We start from the raw sequence: 12,523 nt of genomic DNA on the forward strand, positions 1-12,523 counted from the left end.
TTGAGGCAGCGGGAGCCCCCTGAAGGAATGGAGGAGGGGCTGCCGCACTCAGGGGACCAGACGTCTCACTCAACTCCCCTCTCACACAGGCCCCCCTTAGAGCCATCTGAAATGCGTGCCCCCCAAACCTTTACATTTTGCATCCCCTGCCTGAGTGGCCCCCATAAACCTCCTCTTTTTGTCCCACAACCAGCAGCCCCCATACCCGATGTTGGTCGCAGGACATTCGATGTGGGCATCAGGGGTGCTCCTGGCTTTTGGGGTGCTGTCCATGTCAATTCCTCACCTCTTGGATCAAAAATTCTCTTGGAACGTGCTGCACGCCTGGACTGTGTTCTTACATGGTCATCACTCAGTAAGTGAGAAAGGACCCCCTCTCCTCCTCCCCAGTGAGGGGAGGGCTGCCCTTCCCCATCTAACTAGGCAAACGTCTCTTCCTAGATGGCGCTGCTCTCTTTCCACCAGCTTCAAAGAGAATATCTGTTAGTTTGGAAGGAACCTAGGGCCCCACGGTGAGCTCAGAGCATTCTTTTCTTTCCCATCCAAAGACATGATTCCAACACGTGGCCACAGGGTGATTCTGGAAAGGGCTGCCCAGGGTTAACGAGCCAGCAAACCAACAGGTGTATTGCAGAGAAGGCAGGAGCCGTTTTTTTCCCAAGCCCCCACATGCAGCAAGCCCACTGGCCATCTGGAAAAGAGTCCCCCGACCAGATGTTACAAATGGGCTTTGCTCCCTTTCGAGGAAGACAAATGGAAATTGTACGCAGAATACGTTTTCCGAGCCCCAGGAAGGAAGGCTTTTGTTAACTTGACATGTAGGCCCAGAGATTTTCATCTGGAACTTTTTTGCAGGAACAGAAAAACAAATGTGTGCTCAGTGGAATCTGACTCTGCAACCCCATGGACTGTAGCCCACCAGGCTCCTCTGTCTGTGGGATTTCCCAGGCAAGAATACTGGAGTGGGTTGCCATTTCCTTCTCCAGGGGATCTTTCTGACCCAGGGATCGAACCTGCGTCTCCTGCATCGGCAGGCAGATTCTTTACCATTGCGCCAGGGACGGACCTACATCTGAAAGCCCAGCACTGTCGGATGGAGTCCCTCCTCTGAGAGGGTCACATGTTGAAGATAAATGCTCCCAAACAGGATGGAGGGAATGTCCATGAGACAGTAACAGTTCAACCCAGAATGGAAACCACTTTTGAGTTCATCACAGGAAGCCTCAGACTTTGAGGGCCACTCGGGAAGAATAATTGTGGAGATGAATGAGACGCATGAGGAGAAAAGCATTAGACCTTCTGTTATCCAGGGATCTTAACAGATTCAAGTTTTACTTGGTGTGGCCATTACCTACTCAGATTAGGCAGAAAGGAGCCAGAAGTTCATTTTTTTCTCTGTAGATCTCAGCTGCAGCACTTGGCTACAAGATCAGCTCAAAAATGAAAGAGGTCTTGATGGAAAACAGGAAGAAAACCATATTTTTTTAAGCGGAGGTGGTACTTCTATGGGGCAGTTGATCCTTCACAACCAAACTTGGGGTGGTTCTTAATGCTCTGTTCATCCTGCTGAAAGAATCTCCTTCAGAAAAGGAAAGATGACCCAAACCCATAAGGGTTCCAAATTTCCAAATTTCCTGGCATATCGAATGCAGCACTTTAACAGCATCATCTTTTAGGATTTGAAATAGCTTAGCTGGAATTCCATCTCCTCCACCAGCTTTGTTCATAGTAATGCTTCCTAGGGCTCACTTGACTTCACAGTCCAAGATGTCTGGCTCTAGGTGAGTGATCACACTATTGTGGTTATCTGGGTCATTAAAATCTTTTTTGTATAGTTTTTCTGTGTATTCTTGCCATCTCTTCTTAATCTCTTCTGCCTCTGTTAGGTCCATACCATTTCTGTCTTTTATTGTGCCCATCTTTGCATGAAACATTCCCTTAGTATCTCCAATTTTCTTGAAGAGACCTCTGTTTTTCCTGTTCTATTGTTTTCCTTTATTTCTTTGCTTTGTTAGCTTAAGAAGGCTTTCTTATTTCTCCTTGCTAGTCTCTGGAACTCTGAATTCAGTTGGATGTATCTTTCCCTTTCTCCTTTGCCTTTCTAATTCTGTTTTCTCAGCTATTTGTAAGGCTTCCTCAACCACTTTGCCTTCTTGCATTTCTTTTTCATGGGATGGTTTTGGTCACCACCTCCCATACAATGTTATGAACCAAATGGTTTGGTTTAAATACTTAAGAATCCTGCCACCCTGACAATGACTGAGCAATGCCCAAGTCCATGAGGTGAGTAAAGCCATCTTTGCCAGAATTTAGAATGACCCTCCCCCTCTTTCCTCTTCCTCTTCCAAGAAATACACCTCCACCTCCCTTCTTATAGGCTGTTTCTGCTCTACTGAGCCCTGATTCAATAGTTTTTAATTCAAGGTCAAATCAACACCTAACAATGACTGCTCGTAGAGCATTTAATCAGTGATGCGAAGAGATTTCAATGCTTCATGTCCAGGGACTTCCGAGGTGGTCCCATGGTTAAGAATTCATCTTGCAATGCAGGGGACATGGGTTTAGTCCCTGGCTGGGGAACTAATATCCCACACGCTATGGAGTAACTAGGCCTGCATGCCACAACTAAGACCTGAGACAGCCAAATAAAGAAATAATTTAGGCAGATAATTATTTCTTGGGGAAAAAAAAAGAACACCTCGTGCAAAAGCCACCCAAGGATAAAAGTTAAAATAGGCATTCCCCTAAAAATAGAAGGGATATTGTAGATCCCATTGCATGCATGCATGGCAAGTCACTACAGTCATGTCTGACTCTTTGTGACCCTATGGACTGTAGCCCACCAGGCTCCTCTGTCCGTGGAATTCTCAGGCAAGAATAGTGGAGTGGGTTTCCATGCCCTCCTCCAGGGGCTCTTTCTGACCCAGGGATTGAACCCTGGTTTCTTATGTCTCCTGCATTGGTAGGTGGATTCTTTACCACTAGGTCCACCTGGGAAACCCATAGATCCCATTCAGTTCAGTTCAGTCACTCAGTCGTGTCCAACTCTTTGTGACCCCATGAATCACAGCACGCCAGGCCTCCCTGTCCATCACCAACTCCCGGAGTCTACCCAAACCCATGTCCATCGAGTCAGTGATGCCATCCAGCCATCTCATCCTCTGTTGTCCCCTTTTCCTCCTGCCCCCAATCCTTCCCAGCATTGGAGTCTTTTCCAATGAGTCAACTCTTCGCATGAGGTGGCCAAAGTATTGGAGTTTCAGCTTCAACATCAGTCCTTCCAATGAACACCCAGGACTGATCTCCCCTAGGATGGACTGGTTGGATCTCCTTGCAGTCCAAGGGACTCTCAAGAGTCTTCTCCAACATCCCATTTCAAAAGCATCAATTCTTCGGTGCTCAGCTTTCTTCACCATCCAACTCTCACATCCATACATGACCACTGGAAAAACCATAGCCTTGACTAGACGGACCTTTGTTGGCAAAGTAATGTCTCTGCTTTTAAATATGCTATCTAGGTTGGTCATAACTTTCCTTCCAAGGAGTAAGCGTCTTTTAATTTCATGGCTGCAGTCACCATCAGCAGTGATTTTGGAGCCCAAAAAAATAAAGTCTGACACTGTTTCCACTGTTTCCCCATCTATTTCCCATGAAGTGATGGGACCAGATGCCATGATCTTAGTTTTCTGAATGTTGAGCTTTAAGCCAACTTTTTCACTCTCCTCTTTCACTTTCATCAAGAGGCTCTTTAGTACTACATGATTAAACCTTTGGATAAATGTAGAAAAAATGTTAAAGGGGAAGGAGATTTTCATGCTTGATCCCCAAGAGTTGTTTAGGCTCCATACAAAAACCTACATAGCAAACACCCAGATTTTCATTTCAGCAATCTTCAATGCCAGAAATCAGAGTGAGGTTCATACCTGGTCCCGGCGGGCCTCTCATGCCAGGAAGCCCCATAGCTCCTTCCGGTCCTCTCGGGCCTGGTACCCCAGGAAGCCCTGGGATTCGGGGGCAGGCATCCAAGTCTGCTGGGGGCCCAGGCTCACCTGAAATTGGAATCACCACCTGTATAAGGGGTTCAAATGCTTATGAACCAGTGCCTTCTGCAATTTGGATGGGCTTGTGACACCACACTGGAATGTTATCAAGAATGTTCAGCCATCCAATGTCAGCTCTGTGAAGGTAGGATTTTGCCTTGTTCACTATGGGGGGCAGGCAAACTTCTCCAAAACTTTTCATTGAGTGACTGAATGAATGAGTGAATGGGATTTCAGAGGAAGCAAAACAAGTAGGAAATAGTGAAATCTGGCTGAGACAGTGACCGTTTGGTGAACTTCACAGCATTTGCCATCTTTGGGCCATTTCTTACTAGGTGCCAGCCACAGGTGGCATGGGGAGAGGTCCTGGTGGGTTCCTCACACTCAGCTTAACATTGCTTTAATTCAGCCATCTACACTGCAGCCAGCTGGGTTTCCAGAGTGTCTGCTACTCAAGGAGACATGATTTCAGGATGGCCAGAGGCACTGAGGCAGCAGTGATTTTCAACCTTGAGTGCACGTTGAAATTATCCAAGAGAGTTATAAACACTCAGATATCTGGGCCCCATCCCAGAAATAATGGTTTAATTGGTACAGGATGTGGCCTGGGCAGTGACCTCAAGCTTGACTGTACAATAAATCCATCTGCAGAGCTTTTCAAAAATACTGCTGTGGAATCTAGAAACATGGCACAGATGAACCCATTTGCAGGCAAGGAACAGGGTGCAGACATAAAGAAAGGAAATGTGAACACGGGGCCGGGAGGGAATGAATTGGGAGATTGGGATTGACATATTAATAATATATACTGCCATATGTAAAACAGATAGCTAGTGGGAACTTGCTATATAGCTCAAGGAGCTCAGCTCGGTGCCCTGTGATGACCTAGGTGGGTGGGATGGGTGACAGAGTGAGCGGTCCAAGAGGCAGGGGATATATGTGTTCATATAGCTGATTCACTTTGTTGTACAGCACTGTAAAGCAACTATAGTCCAATTTTTTTAAAAAGTACTACTGACGGCACCCTGTCTAGATTATTAAAAAGGAATTTGTGTGAGTGAAATCCAAGCATCACTAAGTTTTTAAACTCTCCAGATGATTCCAATATTCGCCCGGGCTAAGAAGCACCACTGGAAAGCTGCAGCTGTGACCTGAATACATCATGACTGTCTCTCAGGCTTCTTAGAGCCCTGAGTCTCTGAGTCAGTAGGTCTGGGGGAGGGGGCTGCAATTTGCATATTCTAATAAGTGCCCAGGTGAGCTCAATGGTACTGATGTGGGAATCTCACTTTGAGAATCTCTGCCCTAAAGGTTGAAATTTTTTTTATTCTTGGTTAAATTCACATCTCTAAGACAGTTTTTCCCCCCTAAATCTTCATTCAGTCTCCCTGCAATCATTCCACAAAGGACAAGAAATAATAGCTCTAAGCAAAAATGATGACCGCTAACACCTAGTGGACGCTTTATCGTGCATCACAAGTGAGTGTCAGTTGCTCAGTCATGTCCAACTCTTTGGGACCCTATGGACTGTAGCCCACCAGGCTCCTCTGTCCATGGGATTCTCCAGGCAAGAATACTGGAGTAGATAGCCATTCCCTTCTCTAGGGCATCTTCCCAATCCAGATCCAGGGATCAAACCCAGGTCTCCTGCTTTGCAGGTGGGTTCTTTACCATCTGAGCCACCAGCGAAGCTCAACATGCATCAGACCTCACGCTAAATGTTTTATAACTGAATGTTCCCACCCAGGCTGTGTGTATGTGGTACTGTCATTAGAATGTTACAGGGAAGAAAACTCAGGCCCAGGGAAATAAATGACATTTATTTATTGACAAATAAATGACATTTATTTATTGACAAATAAATGTCATGTGGCCAGTTTGTGGCATAGTCTAGATTAAAACCCAAGACACCTTGTCTCCAAAACTGTGCTCTTCACCCCCACCCCATACTGCCCTCCTTAAGGACTCTGAACGTCTACATGCTGAATTCTAGGAAGTGCAACATATTATAAAGCACACCCTTTATTAGTTATCATTTTCTTAAAATTCATACAAATGTGCCAAATAATTTTAAAAACAATGATAAAGCAGTGAGAAAATCCTAGAAAACCTGGCCATAATGGCAACAGTGTCTACATGATAGTAACTGTGCCTGTGGAAAATGGACTTGAATGCTATAAGCAGTTTGGAGTTTAACCTCCTGGAAAATATTGTATGAAACCACAAATAACACCAAGTTAGAGGTATTTTTACAGTATGACTAGTTTAATGTAAAACTTGGCTTTTTCACTCTGGGTGAGTTGAGACAGGTATATTTCTTATTTTTCCTAGATAATCTGGTATGTTATGGTGGAAATTCACCAATGGGGGTGGAATGGAAGCAGGTAAGTAAAGGCAGGGCTGGGCATTTGGCTGGTACTTTATATTTAGGATGTTGATGTTATCGTCTAGTGAGTCACAGTATATACTGTGACTATACGTATAGTCACAGAGAGACATTAAAAAGACTGAAGTGAAAACATTAAATATATAGCAATAATTTTAAAATATAAACATTAAAAGCAGCAAGATTTCTCAAAATTCTGTTTTTGCTTTTTCTTTACTTTTTGACAAACCAGAAGCTGAAAGGAAGGGGCCAAGGCATCTCTTCTAAGGGCCCTAAAAATAATGTACAGCGTCTGTATTCAGACCAACATTCCTTGGGGTTAATAACAGTCTCCTGGAAAGAACAAATGCCCACATTCAGGGTTTTTCTTTCCTTCTTTTGAGAAACTCTTTTTATTCTCTTTGAAAATGCCAGACACAAACTCATATGTTGTTTTTGCACTGTAGAGGATTAAGTACACACTTAGTCGAAAAGAATGGCATTTTCATTTTAATACACAAAGGAACTTGCTCGTTGAAAATGGACCTCAGGTGTGATGGGAAAGGCTTGTCACAGCCCCTCACTGGGTGGTCAGGACCCATCTTTTCATGTTGTTCATATTGTTTATTTTAGGGATGGTCTCTGTATTCATATTGCAGAATTTAGAAAGCAAACTTACACTGCTATGTACTGTAGCATCTCACAGAGAAAGCTCATACCCTGTGCCTGAACTGAATTATATAAGCCGAGTCTCTACACGGCCGTGACAACCTCTAAGGAAGTTCAGCACTGGGACACTTTAATATAGGGTTACTGTATCTGGAATGAGGAAGGGGAAGCATTAAAACCTAATATAATTACAGCACCCCATCTAAAAAATTGAACAAAGTTGCCCTCACAAATACAGTGAAAAAAGCAAGTATGAAAATGACTAGAAACAAGACTGAAAGGAAATTATTCATCTTATAGCAATGCTTACCTCTGGAACCTGGAGAGATCCAGAGCCAAAAATGTGAGGCCACACAACGATTTTCACAAGGCGGAAAGAGATTATAAATGTGTAAGTTAGGACAAAAGTGAAATAGATTGAGAACGCAAATAATAATTTGAGGACAGCATAGACAACAAGCAGAATGACGGCATCTTATTTACATAAAAAGTCCACATTCCTGTTACTGACAAGAATAGCTATGATGAATGAAGTTGTCATATCTAGAAAGACCTGAAATGAAACCCTCTTGCGCAATATAAAATTCAAGTTGGTTTCTTACGGCAAATATGCCCTAATTTAATGTATGGAAAAATTCTGTCCTTTTAAAGGCCTCTGGAGATTCCATATTAATTTGCCAAGTTTTGTAGATTATTCACAGAAAGGAAATACAAGATGAATCATAGTAGTTCTTCACCATGTTGTTCTGTGGTCCATCAAAAAGCAGTACAGTTTTCTTACTCTTTGGACTAGAGTGCTAATTTAAGAGACTGCAAAATATTCAGAACTGATACCACACTGCTATCATATTGACTTAGGATCCTGTAACTTCTGCCAATCTCAGATACACATGTGTGCCCTTCCAACTCTTCCTTGGCTTCTTTTGACTTTCTGATGAAAACCTGTTGTCTATAGAGCTGAAAAATCAAATAGCCTTTCATCTTCATAGGAACTAATATACTTGACAAGAAACATAATATAAAACATATAGAAAAATTAATGGTAGGGAAGTCGGAGACAAGAATTGAATACACAATGTTCACGTAAAACAATCAAGTCTGTCTTTGGATCTTGTGTGAAGGAAAAAGGGTTTATCTACCTTAGAAATAGTATATGTAAAACCAACTCCTAACTTTCAAACTCACTTGTTCTAATTATAGGTAAGTTTTCCAAACCTGAGACTCTGTCATGCAGCTTGAGATAAACATAATCTTTATAAAAAAGAGCTTAACTTACTAGAATTTGCTGATAATTTCAGAATAATTACTTTCTGAAAGATGACCCTCATAGTAAATATTTTTTAAAAAACACTCCATGTAGCCTAGGTAGAGATGATTAGGCATTAGAAGCTTACCCGGAGGACCCAAAGGCCCTCGTCTGCCTGGAGGTCCAGGTAAACCTTTGTCTCCAGGTGGCCCAGGACTTCCAGGTGGCCCCTGTGGCCCCGGGAATCCCATTGGTCCTAAAAGAAATGTGAAAAGGAGGGCACTAGAATGAAGCGTTATAAAGACAACAGCTTGACGGGCTGAATTCAGAGGTTCACTCCAGCAAAATGCAGGGCAAAGTCAGCCTCGGAATGGAGAATAGCTCCCTCTTTCTTCTGGAAGACTGAGAAGAGTTGCTTCTGTCTAAAGGAAACACAACAATCCATCAACAGGACAAAGGGAAATTGTTCCATGACCAAGACAAAACTAAGTGAGGATGAAAACCCAGTAACCCTGAATTTTCTCTGGAGACAGTCAAAGGACTGCCACGGAAAGGGAAAATTAAGAAAGATGCTCCACTATCTGGGAACACCCACCCTGACCCTGAGATTCCACCCTTCTCTGCCCCACTCTCTCAGTTTCAGCCAGACCAGCCATTTAGTGCCTCATACACACTGCTCCTTCTCTCCTCCTCATCCAGGAAGTCCTCCACCTTCTGTAGGGTGCAGATCACACCAGGGAGACCCTCCCTAGAATCCCAACCCAAATCCAGTTGCTTTGCGATAAACACTCAGACAAGGGTGCCTCACCACCCAAAGCATGTCTGTCATTTAGAACTGTTCTTGTTGTTCAGTTGCTCGGTCGTGTCAGACTCTGTGACCTCATGGACTGCAGCACGCCAGGCTTCCCTGTCCTTCACTCTCTCAGAGCTTGCTCAAACTCATGCCCACTGAGTCAGTGATGCCATCCAATCATCTCATCCTCTGTCATCCCCTTCTCCTCCTGCCTTCAATCCTTCCTAGCATCAGGGTCTTTTCCAATGAGTCAATTCTTTGCATCAAGTGGCCAAAGTATTGGAGCTTCAGCTTCAGCAACAGCCCTTCCAAACAATATTCAGGGCTGATTTCCTTTAGGATTGACTAGTTTGATCTCCTTGCTGTCCAGGGGACTCTCAAGAGTCTTATCTAGCACCAAAATTTGAAAGCATGAATTCTTCAGTGCTCAGCCTTCTTTTGGAGTAGGAAATGGCAACCCACTCCTGTATTTCTTAAATGTCTGGAAAATTCCATGGATAGAGGAGTCTGGAGGGCCATAGTCCATGGGGTCGCAAAGAGTCAGACACGACTGAGTGACTAACACTTCAGCCTTCTTTATGGTCCAACTCAGTTAATACAGACGATCCTTTAATGTGAGTATCTGTCTTCCCTTATGAAACCATATATTTAACTTACTTAGTGGGTATTCCTTTTGAATTTGTTCACTACTATATTTCTTGGATTCCTAATAATAATTTATGGAACAGATCAAATATTTCCCACTGGGTAAGTCTAAAAAAGGTAAGCTAAAGAAATTCCCTCGTCCTTTTAACAGTTAAGCATTCTTTGGCCCTAGGCTCACTGGAATGGGAGTTAAGAAGCATGATTAGAGGTTCTACCAATATTTCCAACTCTTTGTATATCATTTTGTAGGTTGCTATTATTTATATGTCTTGCCATTTCTCTAAGCCTGAAGTATATTTCCAGGTGAAAGCTAATTCTCTAGGGAAACCGCTGGGGAGGAGGAGTAACTTATTAGGGAGAGGAACAAGGCTGTATAGCCAGCCCCCTCCTCCTCTCTCTTGGTGACTTGAATGCTACGTGTATCTGTCTAATCCAGGAGTTTAATAATTAGAAGCCAAAATAGCTGCAGATATAAGCCACAATTTCTACAATTCATTTTACCGCTAATAAAGGTGAATAGGATTGCTGAGTACTGTTGTACAGGTTATGCACTGCACAATTTCAGGGATGCCATTTGTGTTCTAGTCATAGCAGCCTCATGGTGATTCTGACCTTCCCTCTGCTCTAATCATTTAACTTATTTCACTTTTGTTTCAGAAATCAGACAGGGTGCTAGTTACTGGGCTCCTGCAAAGTTCAACATTTGCATCTCAGGTATAAAGTTTCCTTATTTATGACATAAGGGAGGTAAAATGGATAATCTTTATTGATCTCTTCTCAACAAAATATCCTATGAACCTTATAATTCTCTAAAATTGTTACAGCCAAAACTAAGGTCCCCAAATATTCAGTTCAGTTGCTCAGTCATGATCGACTCTGTGTGACCCCATGAACCGCAGCACGCCAGGCCTTCCTGTCCATCACCAACTCCCGAAGTTTGCTCAAACTCATGTCCTCGAATTGGTGATGCCATCCAACCATCTCTTCCTCTGTCATCCCCTTCTCCTGCTGCCTTCAATCTTCCCCAGCATCAGGGTCTTATTCAAATGAGTCAGCTCTTCGCATCAGCTGGCCAAAGTATTGGAGTTTCAGCTTCAACATCAGTCCTTCCAATGAACACCCAGGACTGATCTCCTTTAGGATGGACTGGTTGGATCTACTTGCAGTCCAAGGGACTCTCAAGAGTCTTCTCCAACACCACAGTTCAAAAGCTTCAATTCATCGGCACTCAACTTTCTTTATGGTCCAACATTCACATCCATACATGACTACTGGAAAAATCATAGCTTTGACTAGATGGACCTTTGTTGGCAAAGTGATGTCTCTGCTTTTTAATATGCTGTCAAGGTTGGTCATAGCTTTTCTTCCAAGGAGCACGCATCTTTTAATTTCATGGCTGCAGTCACCATCTGCAGTGATTTTGGAGCCCCCCAAAATAAAGTCTCTCACTGTTTCCATTGTTCCCCCATCTATTTTCCATGAAGTGATGGGACCAGATGCCATGATCTTAGTTTTCTGAATGTTGAGTTATAAGTCAGCTTTTTCACTCTCCTCTTTCACTTTCAACAAGAGGCTCTTTAGTTCTTCTTCGCTTTCTGCCATAAGGGTGGTGTCATCTGCATATCTGAGGTTATTGATATTTCTCCTGGCAATCTTGATTCCAGCTTGTGCTTCATCCACCCCAGAATTTTGCATGATGTACTCTGCATATAAGTTAAATAAGTAGGGTGACAATATACAGCCTTGACATATTCCTTTCCCTATTTGGAACCAGTCTGTTGTTCCATGTCCAGTTCTAACTGTTGCTTCTTGACCTACATACAGGTTTCTCAGGAGGCAGGTAAGAATTTAAGAATTTTCCACAGTTTGTTGTGATCCACACGTCAAAGGCTTTGGTATAGTTGATAAAGCAGAAGTAGATGTTTTTCTGGAACTCTCTTGCTTTCTCGATGATCCAGTGGATGTTGGCAATTTGATCTCTGGTTCCTCTGCCTTTTCTAAATCCAGCTTGAATATCTGGAAGTTCACAGTTCATGTACTGTTGAAGCCTGGCTTGGAGAATTTTGAGCATTACTTTGCTAGCGTGTGCAATGAGTGCAATTGTGCAATAGTTTGAACACTCTTTGGCATTGCCTTTCTTTGGGATTGAAATGAAAACTGACCTTTTCCAGTCCTGTGGCCACTGCTGAGTTTTCCAAATTTGCTGGCATCTTGAGGGCCGCACTTTCACAGCATCATCTTTTAGGATTTGAAATAGCTCAACTGGGATTTCATCACCTCCACTAGCTTTGTTCGTAGTGATGCTTCCTAAGGCCCACTTGACATTGCGTTCCCCAAATATTAGCAGTTAGGTAAAACTTAATTAAAATAAATATTTTAGTCTTAAATAGTGAGAGAATTCAGTAGTGGAGACACTTTAGTGAATATAAAAAGGCAAAGTCAGCAGTCTAAAACTGAACTGTCCAATACAGAAGCCACTAACATGGCTATTAAATAGCTGAAATTGGCAAGGCCAAACTGTGTTGTGCTGTAAGTTTAAAATACACACCAGATTTCAGCATTAAAGAGGAGCATCTTATTTGGGAAAGAAACTAGGTTTGTACAACCAGCCCTAATTATCCCTTTGATAATTTATATTGATTTTATGTTAAAATGTAATAATATCTGAATATATTATGTCAAAGTAGTAAAATCTATTTATTTGTTTCTTTTTACTTTCTAAAATGTGGCTATTACATCTTTTAATTACATATGTAGCTTGCATT

The 12,523-nt window shown here is 42.7% G+C and overlaps 2 protein-coding genes across 8 annotated transcripts in view; one reads left to right on the forward strand and one right to left on the reverse strand.

The window, feature by feature from the left end:
• The window catches only part of RHBDD1 (rhomboid domain containing 1), a 184,445-nt gene that overhangs the window by 156,267 nt on the left and 15,655 nt on the right, over window positions 1-12,523 (forward strand). The window lies entirely within an intron of this gene.
• The window catches only part of COL4A4 (collagen type IV alpha 4 chain), a 147,675-nt gene that overhangs the window by 12,274 nt on the left and 122,878 nt on the right, over window positions 1-12,523 (reverse strand). For 4 of the 6 annotated variants that reach the window (XR_014080676.1, XM_081584675.1, XM_081584676.1 and 1 more), the window contains exons 42-43: window positions 8,469-8,576; window positions 3,924-4,049 (exon numbers count right to left, since the gene is read on the reverse strand). Coding sequence is in view for 5 of the 6 variants with exons in the window: in XM_081584675.1 (XP_081440801.1) it covers window positions 3,924-4,049; window positions 8,469-8,576 (234 nt within the window). In the remaining variant the exon portion in view is untranslated. Of the gene's footprint in view, window positions 1-205; window positions 287-1,985; window positions 3,769-3,923; window positions 4,050-8,468; window positions 8,577-12,523 lie in introns of those variants that run through there. The other 2 variants (XM_081584673.1, XM_081584677.1) reach the window with 2 other exon arrangements.

This window comes from Giraffa tippelskirchi, chromosome 3, assembly GCF_054371585.1.
Source record: "Giraffa tippelskirchi isolate mGirTip1 chromosome 3, T2T-mGirTip1v1.2.pri, whole genome shotgun sequence".
Classification (NCBI taxonomy): domain Eukaryota; kingdom Metazoa; phylum Chordata; class Mammalia; order Artiodactyla; family Giraffidae; genus Giraffa; species Giraffa tippelskirchi.